General features: G+C 38.8%; 1 protein-coding gene across 2 annotated transcripts in view; it reads right to left on the reverse strand.

Moving 5' to 3' along the window:
* AP2A2 (adaptor related protein complex 2 subunit alpha 2) overlaps nucleotides 1–18,369 on the reverse strand; it is a 74,301-nt gene that overhangs the window by 30,466 nt on the left and 25,466 nt on the right. For both annotated transcript variants that reach the window (XM_070765202.1, XM_070765209.1), the window contains exons 3-7: nucleotides 14,728–14,870; nucleotides 10,010–10,203; nucleotides 7,876–8,005; nucleotides 6,541–6,642; nucleotides 3,047–3,155 (exon numbers count right to left, since the gene is read on the reverse strand). In XM_070765202.1, coding sequence (XP_070621303.1) covers nucleotides 3,047–3,155; nucleotides 6,541–6,642; nucleotides 7,876–8,005; nucleotides 10,010–10,203; nucleotides 14,728–14,870 — 678 coding nt within the window. The remainder of the gene's footprint in view (nucleotides 1–3,046; nucleotides 3,156–6,540; nucleotides 6,643–7,875; nucleotides 8,006–10,009; nucleotides 10,204–14,727; nucleotides 14,871–18,369) is intronic.

Genomic DNA, 18,369 nt, shown 5'->3' on the forward strand with positions numbered 1-18,369 from the left:
CTATAGCCAAATGCCACAGAAAATTTTTACGTTTTTCCTTTCAAGGCAGGCATTTCCAGTATAGGGCGATGCCATTTGGCCTTTCCTCGGCCCCTCGGGTCTTTACAAAGCTCTTGGGGTCCCTGGCGGCCTATATCAGGGCGTTTCCCATCCACATTTTATGTTATCTTGATGATATTTTGATTCATGGGAACTCCCTAGAGAAAGTGAAAACAGACCTTTCTGTCACCATGTCAGTCCTTCAGGACCATGGATTTTCCATCAACTTTGATAAAAGCCACCTCCAACCTTCCACATCCATTTCTCACCTGGGATCCATTATTGATTCAGAATCCTCCCAGGTTTTTCTCTCTCCCGAGAGAAAACTCAGTATAGTGGAGTTAATTTCTAGCATTTTATCTAATTCTTCAGTTCCCATAGTCACTCTATCTTCCCTTTTGGGGAAGATGGTGTCATGCATAGGCATCATTCCCTGGGCTCGCCTTCATGCTAGGGAACTCCAGTGGCTCCTGTTACCTTTTCAGAGATCAGGGCACAGCAACTCAAATCGACGCATTGTCATCCCACTGAGTGTTCGCAGATCCTTCAAGTGGTGGAAGTCTCCGGCCATGGACAGAGGATCCCCGTTCAGGTGCCCGGATCAATTTGTCATCACCACAGATGCCAGTCTATCGGGATGGGGCGCCCACGCCCAGGGGATGATAGCCCAGGGCACGTGGTCCCCGGAGGAAGCTTCCAGGCCAATCAATTGGCTAGAGTTAAGAGCCGTTTCCCTGGCTCTGAAGCATTTCTCTCCTCGCATTCCCAACCGGCACGTTCTCATTCTCACCGACAACATTGCCACGAAAAGCCACATTTGCAGACAGGGGGGCACGAGATCCAAGGCTCTCATGAGGGAGGCCCTCAAGCTGGGCCTTTGGGCGGAAAAACATCTCCAGTCGCTCCTAGCCGATCACATCTCGGGGAGTCTCAACGTCCAGGCGGATTGGCTATCCCGGGCAACGATAGACCCAGGAGAGTGGAACCTCCATCAAGACCTGTTCCATCAAATCACCCTCAGATTCGGCCTACCAATTCTGGATCTCTTCGCGACCAATGCGAACGCCCAACTCCCTCGCTTCTATGCCAGATTTCCATCCCCGGGAGCGGAAGCAATCAATGCCCTCCGGAGTCCATGGCCTCCAGGCCTACTCTACGCATTTCCTCCAATTCCAATCCTCCCGGACGTGATTCACAAGGTCCTCACCGAGAGGGCCCGAGTAATCCTAATCGCCCCTCACTGGCCCCGCCGGCCCTGGTTCGCGGATCTCCAACAGCTGTCCGTCCAGGACCCTTGGCGACTCCCCGTTTCGGGGGATATGCTGCGGCAGGGGGCCTCCTTCCATCCAGACCCGGAGTGGTTCCACCTCACCGCCTGGCTGTTATCAGGAGAGATTTAGAACTGCGTGGTCATGACCCCGATTCAGTGGAGGTCATTTTAAAGGCCAGAAGGGGTTCGACCAATCGAATCTACGACCACACGTGGTCCAAGTTTCACCAGTGGTGTCTACAGGAAGGTCTCTCCCCTCTGTGCATCCCCATACACAGAATAATTTCCTTCCTTATGCAAGGCTTCCACAAAGGACTTTCCACCAGCACCCTCCGGCGTCATCTGGCAGCCATTTCATCTGTCCTAGGAGGTCCCCGCAGACAGCCTCTCCGATCCTTCCCTGAAGTTCAGGAATTCCTCAAGGGCATAGCCAACCTCAGACCTTCCAAGGTCCACAGGTACCCATCCTGGGATTTGCCACGGGTTCTCCATTCCCTCACGCAGGCACCATACGAACCCCTAAAATCGGCGTCCCTCAGGTACCTATCCTTTAAGGTAGCATTCCTGGTGGCTATTACCTCTGCCCGACGCATTTCGGAGCTGGCTGCCCTCTCAATCAGGCAGGACCTTTGCCAATTCCATCAGGACAAGGTAGTCTTGCGACTGGACCCCACCTTCTTACCCAAGGTCAGTTCCATGTTCCACAGATCTCAGGATATTGTCCTACCTTCCTTCTGCCTCCAACGAGACCATCCCTTGGCAATTAGATGGCACACCCTGGATCTCACCAGAGCGCTGAGAATCTATATCCAACGCACAGGACCCTTTCGGAGGTCAGAAGCACTTTTTGTAGCCTATCATCCCAGAGTCATGGGGGCCAAAGTGTCTTCAACAGTAATAGGCCGTTGGATCAGAGGGACTATATCTAAGGCCTATGAGTCGGCCTCCCTCTCAGTTCCAAGGAACATCACAGCGCATTCCACCAGGAGCGCAGCCACCTCGGCCGCTTGGGCGACTCAAGCCCCGTTGGAGGAGGTCTGCAAAGCAGCCACTTGGGCCTCGCCAAATTCCTTCATCAGGCACTACAAGATTGATTCTTACGCTTCAGCGGACGCTGCCTTCGGCAGAAGGGTACTCCAATCCGTTATCTCACACGATAGCAAGCTAATCCCACCCTAGGGACCATCTATTGGGTATGTCCCATGTGACTGCTGGACCCGCTCCTTCAGTACGGAGAATAGGCGTTGATTGCTTACCTGAACGCCTCTTCTCGTACGGTGAGCGGGTACAGCAGTCACTTCCCGCCCTTGTATGTGTCTTCTTTACCTTTCTATATCTTTCTTCCTCTAACAATGAGAGTTGAACACTACAGAGCTTCACAACTGAGCCTAGTCTATGGATTCGCGAATTCTGGGGAAGTGGCGGATCCGGCAAGCTTTTTTAATACTAGGCTCAGTTCCACCGGATTGGACATGAGCAACCCATGTGACTGCTGTACCCGCTCACCGTACGAGAAGAGGCGTTCAGGTAAGCAATCAACGCCTATTCCATCACTCTACAGTAATTTAGATTCAATGGGGGAAAGGTGATTTTGAGCATATGTGAGCATGCACATGGCTATTCTAATTTCTAATACATTGCAATCTCCATGATCACCTACATGCATTTCAAATGCTACTAGCAGTTCTTTGCTAATTAAAGGAAGTATGAAACTATGACAGTTTTTCATTACTTTACCTGGAGGAGGGTAGCACTGCAACAATCTCAAAAGTTTCACAGACAACCATGGAGCTGGGACAAAGTAGTAAGTATAATCCTGGAGATCAGTAGATGCTGATGTCACAATCTGAAAGTAGAAATTTTCTGTTATTTTCTGGTGATCTTTTAAAAGTCTAGGGCAGGCGTCGGCAAGCTCAAACACTCAAAGAGCCACAAAGGTCCTAACCGAAAGCCCCCAGTTCAATTCTGGAGCCAACCGGAAGTCTGGTTCCCCCACCATTACGAGTCTCCTGGTGCGGAGTCCTTTTTTCTATACTAGTGATGGCGAACCTATGGCATGGGGGGCACAGATGGCACACAAAACCCTATCTGCTGGCATGCAAGCTGTTACCCTAGCTCAGCTCCAATGTGATGTGTGTGCTGATCAGCTGATTTCTGGCTCACTTGGAGGCTCTGGGAGGGCATTTTTGGCTTTTAGACAGTCTCTAAGGGGATGGGGCAGGGCATTTTTGCCTTCCCTAGGCTCCAGAGAAGCCTCTGGAGCTTGGGGAGGGCGAAAAACAAGCCTCCCTTGCCATAGAGTCTCCTCTTTGTATGCCCTGCTTCTTCTCTTCCCCCCCCCCCCCAAACTGATGCTCCTCTCAAAATTGTGGTGCCAACCGTGACAAGCAGCTGCAGCAGAGGGATGGAAAAGCCACATGCGGCTCCAGAGCCACAGGTTGCTGGCCCCTGGCCTAGAGAATGCACAATGCAGATTATGAATTTGAATGAAGTCTTAAGAAAACAAGAAATAAAATTAAAGAAAATAAAACAGAGAAGCTTGAGCACTGATGAAATGGAAGGTGTACCAGAAATTGATAAACATTCAAGCACTTATGAGAGCAAACAAAAGGCAAAAAATAATCTACAGGGCACAGTAGTAAATATTTAAACATGTTGCTACTGGTTTACACAATTCTTGGGAACAGACTGGAAAATGCAAACAAAATGCATAAGTGTTTCTTGACATATTCTTATTCTTATTGATGCTGTTGTTAAATGCTGCCTTTATTTTGTATAACTCAGGTTTGTATAGTTCAAGATAGTGTGAATTGGCTTGGGTTGTGAGGGAGTGACTGACCCAAAGTCATCCAGCCAACTATCATGCCTAAACGAGGACTAAAACTCAACATCTCTTGGTTTTAGGTCACTTTTTCTCTTCAATAATTTTTCAGCTAATGGGAGAGAGATACACAGCATCTGCTTGTGTCAAAACTGAGGCTGGACTAATGACTCAAAACAGGAAGGGAAAGACTCCTGGTCACTGCTCAAAACCACCTAACATGGTTGGCTGGAGTAACTTTCATGAATATGAAAATGTACTAGTCTGGGTGTGAGCAATGTCAAAGGATACAGAACAGGAAATCTGACAATATTGAAGAGTTGGGAAAAATAATATAGAATGGAAAAAGACGAAATAAGAAACCTACATGTATTTCACTGTATCAAACCAGTATTTGAATGTGTCTTTAATACTTACTTGCTTATTAAATTCACAAGTACAGTGGTACCTCTACCTAAGAACGTCTCTACTTACGAACTTTTCTAGATAAGAACCGGGTGTTCAAGATTTTTTTGCCTCTTCTCAAGAACCATTTTTTACTTACAAACCCGATCCTCCAAAACTGTAACAGAAAAGGCAGGGAGAAGCCTCCGTGGGGCCTCTCTAGGAATCTCCTGGGAGGAAACAGGGCCTCCGCCCTCCCTGTGGTTTCCCCAATGGCACGCATTATTTGCTTTTACATTGATTCCTATGGGGAAAATTGCTTCTTCTTACAAACTTTTCTACTTAAGAACCTGGTCACGGAATGAATTAAGTTTGTAAGTAGAGGTACCACTGTATATCATTTGTTTAACAGATGGGTAGGGCAAAAACATTGTCCTCGAGATTTGTCAGAGAAAATAGAACAGAATAACTATGGATAAAAATTTCATTTTGAACCAAGTTTGATGAAGAAAGGGGAAAAGCAAGTTGGGATGTTGAAGAGACTTTCGTCCTATTTGTTTTTATCTGTTATCAATGTGCTGAACCATCATCAAACATTTTGCTGTCATGTCTGAACGGGGTACAGGCATATCATATGTAACAGATGTGGAGTTGGATGGGCTGGTCTTGCACTTATATTTTAGCACACAAATATGCTAATGCACACATGCTTCAGCATTTTGTATATTTATTTATACCGATAATTAGCAGATTTCTCTTATATCTGAAAATAATTAAATAGCATATTTTGTTTAAATACTATGTTAAATATTATTTTCAGGTTAAGTTGTTTTGATATGAGATTCCCAATAGGCCATTAGTTTGGTATACAGAGCAAGGTACCTGTCCCTCACCCCCTTTTTACACAGGGTAAAAATATAACAATAGAATACAATAGAATCTACAGATACTGTTCACTTGTATTATTTGTTCTTTGTCTAGTTACTAAAATAGATGAACTTCCTAGACTCCATAATTTAAAAGCTCATGGCTTTATTTTAAATACACCAGTTGGTAAGACCATACAAATGGTGAATAATCTGAATAAAAGGTATGTACAATTAATGTTTAAATGTACTTTTATTCTTTTGATTCAGTCTTGATTCTTACAACTACCTGGATAGGTTCTTGCTATTTTCTTAGAAAATTTCGGAAACAGATTGCTGTTGCCTCTTTCTTAGACTTGAGTGAAAGTTACTGGCTAAAGTCCCAGTCTATGGTAGGACCAGTCTATAGTCACCCAATTTTTAGCCTGATAACTTAAGCACTACACTAAAGTGACTCTCCGTAAGAAAGCTTAGGATTGCTTATACAGCGGTACCTCTACTTGCGAACTTAATTTGTTCTGTGACCAGGTTCTTAAGTAGAAAGGTTTGTAAGAAGAAGCAATTTTTCCCATAGGAATCAACGTAAAAGCAAATAATGTGTGTGATTGGGGAAAACACCAGGAGGGTAGAGGCCCTGTTTCCTCCCAGGAGATTCCTAGAGGCCCAACAGAGGCTTCTCCCCACCTTTTCCTGCCCTGCTTCCTCCCAGGAGATTCCTAGAGAGGTCCCATAGTTCTTACCTAGAAAAGTTCGTAAGTAGAGGCATTCTTTGATAGAGGTACCACTGTACCTATATTTAAGAGGTACATTTTATAGGGGAGAAAATAGGAGGCAGCAGCACATTTGCCATTTTGAGTTGAACAAAATAAATAAAAGCCACATAAAAAAATAATAACAGTGGGTGAGCTGAAAATATATTCTCACCACTAATTTGAGACTCATGGATAAGTTACCAAAATCCATTAAAAAGGGTTAGCAGAATTACTGTAAGTAAGCCAACAATGAAGCTTGTAGTTAACTTACAGTCAGACTGGCCTTAGCATCAACTGTACTTTTATTTTGCAGGTAAGAACTTGAAATTATTAACCTAATCAATTATCCTCTTTTACATTCCAGACTTATTTTTTTCCACCATTATGTCTATCCAACGATATTCTTACCCTACTAAGCCTGGAAACAGCCAGAGATATTGACGTTTTAAATTCATCTGGATTCTTTTGTGCCAGGGTAGTGATCAAACTGGTAGCAGCTGTAACCACACCCTGGAAAAAAAAAAGCATTTTTATAAATTCCCTTAAAATTTCCAGGCTTAAATCCGTCATACATACACTAGGTTATTATTACAATCAAGTTTCATACAATACAAAGAATACAATCAAGTTTCATATTCCATTTTATCAGCTTAGTGAATGAAAATTTCATTTTGTGATGGTACTTAGATTTCATAGTCAAGGTATGTTTAAAATTTTGTCTCAATCTGGGACAAGTGCAAATAGATATGGGTGTTACAAGATTGTAAGCTTGGCTGTCAAAACAAAATCCTTAGCTTCATAACTGCCCATGAAGACCATTGTGTCCTTTTACTTGACACATGTGTCACATGGAACTTCAGATGGTGAATCACCAAATTCTTTTAAAACAACAGGGCCACCTAAAAGTAGCTCTCTTTCTATACTTCAGGTGACTTATTTTTTACTCTTAACTGTGAAAAATATAAACAAATAAGAACTTTTCATAGCATAATTCGATGCTCATCAATCAGTTATTTTCCAAACGTTTTTGAGGTTCGTTAAAGATTTTAACATGGCTTTTTAAAATTAGCTTATCATGAAAAGAGGATACTGCGAAGCAAAATCTACATAGTTGCCAGCAATGTTTGATCCTGTTCCTTCCCCATGTTATTTTTCCTGGCCAACTGTGGATTGGCATCAGGAGCACCTTCTCATGCCATGTCCAGAAGGTGGTGCTGAGGGACCACTGTTAACTTCTAGCATTCCTTTTATATTTTATGCTGTCAAACATCTAAGTCATCTGGGATATCATCACTAAGCTAATAACAAACCACTCTATTGTATTTTATCATCCAGTTCCAAATAAACTATTGACACTTTTGAACCTTATCTAAGTTCAATGGACTGGAGAAGAGCAAGCTGAAATGAAATCCAGAAAAGACGGAGGTACTATCGTTAAGTATAAAACTGGGACAGAGCTTCCACCTAGTTTGAATTGGTCTGCATTCTCCAGGAATCTGAGAGCATTCTTTAATTACCAGTTAATGAGTAGATTTGTAGGATTTTTTAAAAGATGGTTCTGCTCCACAATTCTGACAGAACTAATAGAGCTGCAGTTTCTGTGGTGCAAAAATGCAAAAATAAAAACTTCTTCAAAGTATGGGCAGGACGTGGACAATCCATACTGTTTCCTTGGAACATCTTATACTTTGGATATGATCTGGAGAAAATCTCCAACTAGGGAACGTATTTACTTGTGCTTACCAGGTGCTGGTCATTGAGAAGGTGCACAACTCTTGATGTCCAGTCTCCCATTGGCACTAGATCAGGAGACGTTCTGTATAATCGTAGCAAGCACAAGGCTGCACTTTGCTTCACACTGTCCATGGTGTCTCTGCAAGAACAAACAAAATCCTGTCAATAATCGAAAGGACTTCCCCAAACTTTGTGGGGCACATTTTGTTCTGAGTCCCATTGGGATTGGGCAGCATAGAAGGCAAATTAAATGAATGAATGAATGAAGGAAGGAAGGAAGGAAGGAAGGAAGGAAGGAAGGAAGGAAGGAAGGAAGGAAGGAAGGAATGAAAGTTCAAGCCAGTTATATACTGGAAAGAAAAAATTCCCTCATGCATAAGTAATTATTAAGTAATCATCTTGTTTAGAAATTGGTTCTATAAACTGGAATCTTCTGTATCACAGTGAGAAAAAGAGCTGGGAAATAATTGTAGGCGTCCTATCAATTTGTTACTGAAGTAGCATGTAACTTTTCCAGTTACATCCAATTTTTAGAGACATTTTTTTAGAAAAATGTGGGATAGGTTCATAGGTGCGCAATTAATCTTCTGACATGCCCATCTAAATTTGAATGAAAACAAAGCATTTTCAGGACCAGAATAATATATTACCTGCAAAATTCCTAAATGTACTATCACAATTGGGAAATGAACATAGCCAATACACACATCACTTTACAATTTATTTATTTACATTTATAAGCCACCCTTCTCCAGGGGACTCAGGGTGGCGTACAAGATAAAAGCAATTACAGAATTTAAAGCCCCCAAGCATCCGATATCACAAACATATTAACAGCCGGAGCAGAATGTTCACACTCAACGCCCCCTGGCCTGCTGGCAAAGGTGTGTTATTAAAGCCTTTTTAAAGGCCAGGAGGGTGGAGGCGGTGCGAATCTCTAGGGGTAGTTGATTCCGGAGCTGCCACAGAGAAGGACCTTCCCCTCGGCCCACCAGTCGGCACTGCTTGGCTGACAGGACTTGGAGAAGGCCAACTCTGTGGGATCTGACCGGCCGCAGGGATACATGAGGCAGGACACTGTCCCAATTCATAAACTACTTTAAATTATCAGATTTCTGGTATAGGTTACTTGCCTCAGAGAAATTTTCTTTACCCTATAGGGCTTCACATTCCTATGTTATATTACCCTGTTTCCCCGAAAATAAGTCACCCCTGAAAGTAAGACACAGGAGAGGTTTTGTAGAATTGCCTAATATAAGACATCCCCGAAAGTAAGACATAGAAGACGTTTCATTTCGCAGCATTCCCAAACAGAACATATATAACATATATTTGAAGAAAGTATAATTGTTCTACATGGAAATAATGGTACGGTAATAGTAAGAAATTCTTGATAGGATTCACAGTTTGTCTGGTTATGCTGGTTTGTGATGACAACTACTGTACAGTATATAATAAATGTTCTTTTTTTTGTTCAGCAATAAATGTGAATTCTTCTTCATTGAAAAAAATAAGACATCCCCTGAAAATAAGACATAGCACATCTTTGGGAGCAAAAATTAATATAAGACGCTGTCTTATTTTTGGGAAAACGGGGTAGCTCAGTAAAATAAAGATTTACTTATTTTTATTGAAATTAAACATCTAGTTCTAATAAAGCACTTCAAATTTTAGAATTTCTTTACAAGGCTTCCTCTTACTGTCATAAAGATAACATAGGTTCACTATAACATGCAAACACATAATAAGAATTTTTTCAAGATTTGCCTTCTGAAATACAAATGGACATTCATATAAACTTGGTGCTGTATTTAAACTAACGCTTAAGCAAGTCTGTATTGATCAGAGTTGCAAGCTTTAACTATCTAATAAAGCCAATACTAAGACAACCCTTAAAAACATACGGTAATCATTCTCAAACACTAGAAGAAGCCCTTATTATACAGTATATAAGGGAAACATGGAGGGTTCACAAATACAACTTTTGGGAGCAAATAGGCGTTCTCTCTTTCTAATGTCAACATCAAAGAGATGGATTTCTAAGCATAAGCATCATCAATAAGCATCATCAATATGATACTTGTTGCATCTAACAAAATAAACTCAATTACCTATTAATACTCAGCTTGTGCATATTACTTACCCAGCTACCAGTATTTTTGGAATTTCACCAGCAAATGCTTCGGCCATCTCTCTGCTACCCACATTGGCAATGCAGTGCAAAGCCAGTCCCATAAAAATGGGATTCCGGCTAGCTAAATCGTTCTTGATTGCATTGTTTATCAGGCGTATCAACTCACTGTTTGAATTCACAAGTACGGAGATGAACAAATAACCCTGGAATTAAGAGAATAATTAGTGGTGAGTCAACTGGGAAATGTTTAACATGTTATGTTTAACATGTTGTAAAATGGTTCCTGTATATATGTATATATGGACAGATTTTTCCATTTCTCTTTTTGTCTTTATGTGTTTTCTTTTTCTTTTTTTCTTTTTATTAGACACTTAATATCTATTATGTAAGAAGTTTAAAGCAAAAATTATATAGTAACTGTATTTGTTCACATGTCCCTCTTCCTCAAATATTTTTCTTGTTGTTTTATGTACATATATATATATATCTTTGTTTTTTCTCTCTCAATAAAGATTTATTTTTTAAAAAAATGAAAAATGGTTCCTGCATATGTATTGTACAAATTGCTGAAGAATTTTTTAAATTTTTTTTTTAGTCCTGGTCTTGAAGCAAGATGCGTTATACTGCAGCAATTTTTCACTGTAGTTAAAAATCAGTGCAAATTCTGTTGAACTAGACAGTTGGGGATACTAAACTGGACTGAATTAGTATAGTTTTGTTACTTTTAAAGAGTCATGCTGGCAAACAGCTATATATTAGAAAGAACATCTGGATTATTGTCCATTTGGTCCCTGACATTCCTCAAAAAGATAACTGAGAACAACATTTCAGATGCATTTTGAAAAATGCATCTGAAGCTCGTAAGGAAAAAAGGACCCCCAGGCATATCATTAAGCACATAAACCTTTTTGTACAGGAGCCTTAAGTTATACAATTTGAGGGACATGTCCAAGACTCTTGATCATAATGCCCTTTCATGCAAGAATTGGACTGATAAAATGTCATTATGAGAAAGTTAGAAAAATTACTGTGCTAAAATTATAAGTAGTGCTTAGCAACCATTTAAAGTTACAATGGCCCTGGGTGAGTGTGTGTGTGTAGGTATTTATGACCCAGATTCAAAGTTATATCAGATTCTACCCTCAGTCATGTGACCACACCTCAGGCATTTGGCAAATGGTCTGCATATACAAGCCATTTTCAGTCCTATAATCACGTGACCATACTTTTACTTCTAGTTTTTTGAAAATTATACCCATAGCAAAAATTGTTTGGCTTAATCTGTGGACTTGCTTAATAACCATGTTGATTCACTTCATCACTATTACAAAGGAGACATAAAATTTGTTCAGTCATGTGACCAATCCATTTTACAACTGTTATAACTGTAATGGGCAGTCCCATTATGATCATAACTCGATCGATAGCACCTATATCACAAATGCAAACAAAATTTTGAAAATGTTAAGATTTAGCCAATTTACAAGTTCACTTTGTGGATTTGTTTAATTACAGTCAGGAAAAATGAAGTAACTGGAGAAAAGCTGATGAGATGATTAAGATTGACAGCCTTTATTTAACTTATATCTTATTGACTTTTCACAAGAATTGCCATGAACTATTTTTAACTTTAAAAAAAAAGATAACACAGAGAGAGTGAGATAAACAATATTTATCAAATGTTTGGGCTTCAACTGAAAAGAAGATAGAACCTATACCTGTATTTCTCTCAGCAAGATAATTGCATGTTTCAGCAAGTATGTAGTAAGCATTCTATATGTGTAAAACTGCTCTATAATCATTTGCTTTTTGGTATATTATAAATGCAGAACAGTTTATATATGTCTTTTCTGTTTCAATGCCAAGGGCATACTTTTCTAAGAAATCAAACTAGATCTAAGTCCTACCTACTTTCAAGTCGTCAATTATATTACATGTCATTTACTGAGTACTGCACAGCAGCTAAGGAGAAAGTCTAGCCATTATGCTATTATAATTGCCTAATCAATTATAATATCATGAGTGACTAGAATTAGGATGGTATAACAGAAGGTGATGACCATTAACATCCCATTTCAGTCTAAGCTTTTCGGCAACAGCTGTACAGATCAGGGGTGGATTGTGGATCCTTTTGCTGCTGGTTTGCTCGGGTGTGCGCAGCAATCAAAAAATAGCTGCTGCACATGCACAGAAGCAAAATCCAAGATGGTGATGCCCACAGACCAGCACCAACAGAACCAGCTCTGTGATGTCATCAGTGGTTCCAGAGCACCGGTTAGAACCGGTAGGAACCCACCTCTGGTACAGATCAAATCTGAACAACTTTAACCCACAGCCATAGGAAATTCTTGATGAAATTTCAGAATTCCATGGTATCAGTTCATATCTCTGATAAATGTTATCTCTTATTCTAAATCAGTTGCTTAAAAAGAAGAAAACGGTATACAGAGAACAATTGGTGTCGGAAAATAAGTGCCCCTCAAGTTCAGCTAGATATAGGCACTCCTTGGCTTACCATCAAAATTAAACCCAAAATTTCTGTTGTCAAGTGAGACATTTGTTAAGTAAATTTTGCCCCATTTTACCACCTTTCTTGCTTGTTAAGTGAATCACTGCAGTTGTTAAGTGAATCTGACTTCCTCACTGACTCTGCTTGTCAAAAGAATGCAAAAGGTGATTGTAGGACCCTAGGACACTGGAATTGTCATAAATATGAACCAGTTGACACGTTATCTGAATTTTGCCCACATAACCTCAGGGACGTTAAAACAGTTGTAAGTGTGAAAAATGATCATAAATCACTTTTTTCAATGCCACTGTAACTTTGAATGGTCACTAAATGAACTGTTGTAACTCAAGGATTACTTTTTATTTCAAAATGAAATTTCAAACTACAGTACATGAGAACTACAGTATGTCATTAGCACACTTTAATGTTCAACCAACAGCTATGCATGGAAGGATGTATAGGAAATTCCTAGTGGAAGACATGGTTTGTCCAGGTATGATAAAAGACTTTATAAAATATGTAGAGAGTGAAGCAAATCTCAGTTCCCATAGGCCAATGGCAATACTGTATCTTTTATTGATTTAATTACTTTTTTCAGATAAAAAAAGTTAATGTACTTAAGATTATTCAAAGGTGATATATCAAATGAGTAAGGAAATATATAGAAGAGAATGACAACTAATTCAAACTTTTAATGTAATTTAGATTTTTTTGAACAGTATCAATGAGGCCTAACTTTTGGTGCAATTCATTAATATCTAAAGGTCTTCAGTTTTATTCTTTTGCCAATATCTGTTGTCAAAAAAGCATGATGTTACTGCATTAAATATTTTAAAGTAGTGTTATATTGCCTGAAGAATACCTAATGACTGGTTAGAATAAATTTAACTGAGTAAGTCAATATGTATCTCACAGTTTTAGAATTTTTACTGGGTTTTTTTCTTTGTATACAATAATAATCACAATAATAAACTTGAAACCCATCTACCCTTTTGTTCTGATCTCATTCCCTGTTTGCGTAAGCCCCACCAAGCATGCGGCCCCCTGCAGATTATGCCTGAAGGATTATGAACATTATTTTTAAAAAATGTACACTTCAGTACAGATTAGACTGCAGGATGACTCAATATGCTTAGCCAGTAATGACTCTATAGAGCTCTAATATGGGGGGGGGGGGGGCGACAAACACACGTGCACAAAAGATCAGTATGTGTTTATTTTTCTGAGACATTTGCGTGTTATAAGCAACAATGTTTATGATTAAAAAACACACTAATATTTTTGTTCAAAATTCATGCTAAACAGATTTTTAGATAAAAGCTTTCATTAAATTAATTAGTTTACGATCCTAAACTGTTAAGTCAACAGTGAAATTACTGCTGCAGGCAAGCATAAGCCTTTGTATTCTGTATTCTTACAGTAATTGTATTCTTAGTGTTGATAGCTGTTTATTAAGTAGCCCTTACCAATATACCTATCAGTACAGTACTACTTCTAAACCTTCTTACAACAGCACTAGATTTCATGCATAGAAAATTGAATTAATACAGGTTGCTCATGTTTATTTTCTTACTTGATGCTTCATTAGCTACTCATTTAACATCAATCTGTCTACCAGCTTTCTCATTTTCTTTATCTTTGCAAGTATTTCTTTACCGCAGTTTCATTATGAAAACTTTCATATGAACTACATTTGATAGAAACAACAATTTATTACTACAGCATGCCACAATGTGTATCATTTCAGATGTACAGACAAGTTCCAGAATTTGCCAACTAAATTGAAGGTTGGGTGCTATATCAGTTAATTTAATAATTAATTACATTTATATAGCCACCCATCTCACGAGGACTCTGGTAGTGTATAATAATAATAATAATAATAATAATAATAATAATAATAATAATAATAATAACAACAACAACAACAACAACAACAACAACAAAACAATAATCATAATCATAATAATAATAACCAATTCAAAACAATACATATATAAAAAGAGGGTTTTAAGTGTATAAAATTAACATTAAAATTAGATGTTAATTAAAAAAGTAAAATAAATACAATTTGGATTGGAAATTCTGGGGTTCCAGCCCTAAAAATAAAATAACATTTAAAAAGAACATGCCAGAAGAAAATACTGTCTCCCATGGAAGCCCAGCAGGTAAACAAAGTAACTATAATTTTGCTATGCAAGTATGAGACATTACTTACAATTTGTTTCTCTGTATATTTGTTTGAGCTCAAGAGATTCACAGCCTCCATGTGGCCAAAATCAATATCATGTCCCAGGAGAAAAATGAAAAGCAGCTTGCAGACATATTTTTTCTTGCTGTAACCATCCAGGGCTTTATCACCTAATGAGTAATTAAATAGAAGCTATAAATGCTTAAACCAAATACAAATGTGTATGGCTTTTAAAATATATTGATTAGACATTCCATCATGTCTTTTCATGTCTTCCCAAATCCACAATGTATGTATACCAGGTGAAAATTGCAGCTACAAGCCTGCTGAATTCCCGTCAAAGTGAATTATAATTTCAATAATGACAATGGATCATAATTTATCAATTACTATATGACAACTCTGTAGGGGAAGAAAACTTTTTAAGACGGTTTATTCATATTTACTTGAAATTAACCAGATAAGAAATAAACTTAATCAGCAGGGAACCAAAGTTAAACAAAGTCTTCCATAAAACTGATTGAAATTTGAATTTGATTAAAAATTAAGTTGTACTTACATATACAATACTTTCGTTAATTAGCACATACTGTATATCAAACTCAAAAGTCATCTTGTACATTGCATAAGTAACAGGTTTTCATGGAACCACTATTTAAAAAATACTGAATGCTTATGTATTACAGCACTTGCCATCCTTAGAGAAAAGCATACTGGTGAAATGCATTTGATATCATTTTTCCTTGTATTACTTATGAATGCATCGTTTCAATTTATATACTGGATCAATCAGCTGTCAGTTACAATTCTATATGCTACCCAGAACCACATCAATATACTGTTAACATCACAAACTGAAGTTGTAAAAGTGAAGAGGACTTGCAAAGGAATGTTGGCAATATATACTGCTCAAAAAAACAAAGGGAACACTCAAATAACACATCCTACATCTGAACGAATGAAATATTCTCATTGAATACTTCGTTCTGTACAAAGTTGAATGTGCAGAACAGCATGTGAAATGGATTGTCAATCAGTGTTGCTTCCTAAGTGGACAGTTTGATTTCACAGAGCTTTGATTTACTTGGGAGTTTTATTGTGCTGTTTAAGTGTTGCCCTTTTTTTAAAGCAGTGTACATGGGTGTCATTCAAACTAGAGAACTTGTAAAGAGAGGGAAGGTGGTTAAGACTGATGAAGTGGGACTCCTAGCACTAAGCATAGCACACACAAAAAAGGCATAAACAATAGGGCCTAGGATAATGCAATGCCCAACTCGCTGCATGTCCAAGTCGCTGCAGCCAATTCACCACGGACAACTTGCTACGTCCAATTTGCTACAGCGAACTTGCTGTAGGACAAAGGTGTCAAACTCATGTCATTACGGCAGTGTCACGTGATGTATTGGGACTTTTTACCCCTTTGCTAAACCGGGTGTAGGAGTGACCAGTGAGTGATGCATCAGACCAGGGTGGGAGTTTGACCGCCCTGCTGTAAGATAACTCATCGCAGGATAAGTCAACATTGTATTAATCATTTCACTCAATTACTTTTATCAATGGTGCCTACATTTTTGCCAAAATTATTGGAACACTTCTACTTCTGGATTGACTTTATTGTCCTATATTTCTGTATTTGTTGAATTGTCCTACAGCAAGTTGTCCAGTGGTGAGTTGTCCCACAGCCAGTTGGCCATGGCAAGTTGGCCAATTCTATAAAAAATAAAGATATTCCTTGCTTAACAACAACCATCATTGAGACCAGAATCTTTTTCACTAAGTGACATGGTCATTAAGAGGACAATCATCTGACCACCCCAAACTGATGTTGTTTCTGCTGTAGATGTTAAGCGAATCTCTTAGGGTCATTAAACGAGACATAATTTTTATTGAGATTTATTCTTGACTGTCTGCTTCTTAGAAGTTCGCTATGAAGTGTGCAAATGGCAATTGTGCACTCACAGGATGCTGTGAAAGTTATAAGCACCCCCTGGTTGCAAAGTCCCCAAATGTGGCCATGGGAATACTAAATTTACTATTTAGGCACTGTTGTAACTACAAACAGTTGCTAAGCAGGACAGTCAGTAAGCAGGTCTTCTTGTGATTGTTAAAGAGCATCATAAAGATCAGAAGAGGCTGGCCTAAAGGTGCCTTAATCTATTAATCTAGGAAAAAAATTCATTGATCTATTAATCTGGAAAAAAAGTATGATCCAGTCTAATGACTGCAGATCGACAACACAAGCAGCCATCTTAGATTTCTTCACATCTTACATAGAGCTTCAAAAATGGTTGTTCTATTTGTACACAAATGTTAGTAATTCAGTAATCTACAAATAGAAACAAGTTTGCCTCTTGGCATTATTTTCCTTGAAGAGACATAATGGATTCTAAATCACATTTGGCTGTTTGCATGAACAAGCATCTGGCGATGTGGAAAGCAACTGGTAAGACAGCATAGACAAGGCCTAAAAATATTCATTCTCCTTGGCAACTGCCAGTCTCTAGGGTACAACATGGCTGAAATCAAGAAATCACAACCCGGCCTGTATCAATAGGGAAAAAACGTGATTTTAAAAGTCAGATATTCATTGTTTAGGCTATCTTCATAATTATTTTTTAGCTTTCCTTCCGTCAGGGGATATTGTCAAGGTGGCTAGACTATACGTATAGAGAACTTTGGATAAAAGAGATTATAGGGACCTTTTCAGTCAAGATTTAGGATGGATGGGAGAGCAAAGCAACATTTTGCTGACATTTAGTATGGGATAGATGGGAGTGCAAATATCCTGGTTAGGCATCTCTCAGCAGCCTTTGATATCAATGAACATCATATTCCCCTGGAGCTGTTGTGAAGCTTAGGAGCACAAAGCAATATTTTTCAGTGATTTCCTCCTATCTTGATGATGATTACGGTGGACATCGATGGGTGGAGATAGAGAAGTCCTCTTGGGGATATAACATGCTAGAAATGTATGGTTCTAACACTTGCTTTAGCAGGGAAGATTTGAGTGGTTGCAATCGTTAAAACCCTAGACTAACAGTACTGTGTGACCTACCATCTCTTTTATAATCTTTTTTATTGCAACAACTCTGGCCTAAACACACAAAATTTTAGGCTAAAGTCTATGTAGAGGGAACAAGGAATGGTCCTGAAGGACCAAGAGAAGAACTGATGCTATTGAAAATGGTCAAATAAGAGAGGCCAAGAAAGTAACTTGGAAAACCCCTCTCAGCAAATCTCTGCCATAGTTCAGAGGAAGCACTTTTGTATTTGCAAGATTCTTTTACAATAGCTGTTATAATCAAAGTAGTACTGATCTACATGGTATTGGTCTACCATGTAGGGCTGATAGTGTATTGTAACTTATAAGCATATCTATATATTTCATTTTGTAAGTAGGTTAATGGTCTTTCATTTGAAACATCAAAATTGATATTACACCCTGAGTAGCTAAGGATTATAAAATAGAAAATTAATACTGATGCTCTTCAAGTAAAAGAGAATGAATTGAGAGACAGGGTATACGTGAACATTCTGAATGTGTTAGCATACCACATGAACCTGCTAATTGAAGGGATACAGGCTACAACAAATTGGCTTGCAAGAAATCTTCAAATTAGACACCCTAGTTCACTGATGGCGAACCTATGGCATGGGTGCCATAGGTGA

This window comes from Erythrolamprus reginae, chromosome 1 (assembly GCF_031021105.1).
Source record: "Erythrolamprus reginae isolate rEryReg1 chromosome 1, rEryReg1.hap1, whole genome shotgun sequence".
Lineage (NCBI taxonomy): Eukaryota > Metazoa > Chordata > Lepidosauria > Squamata > Dipsadidae > Erythrolamprus > Erythrolamprus reginae.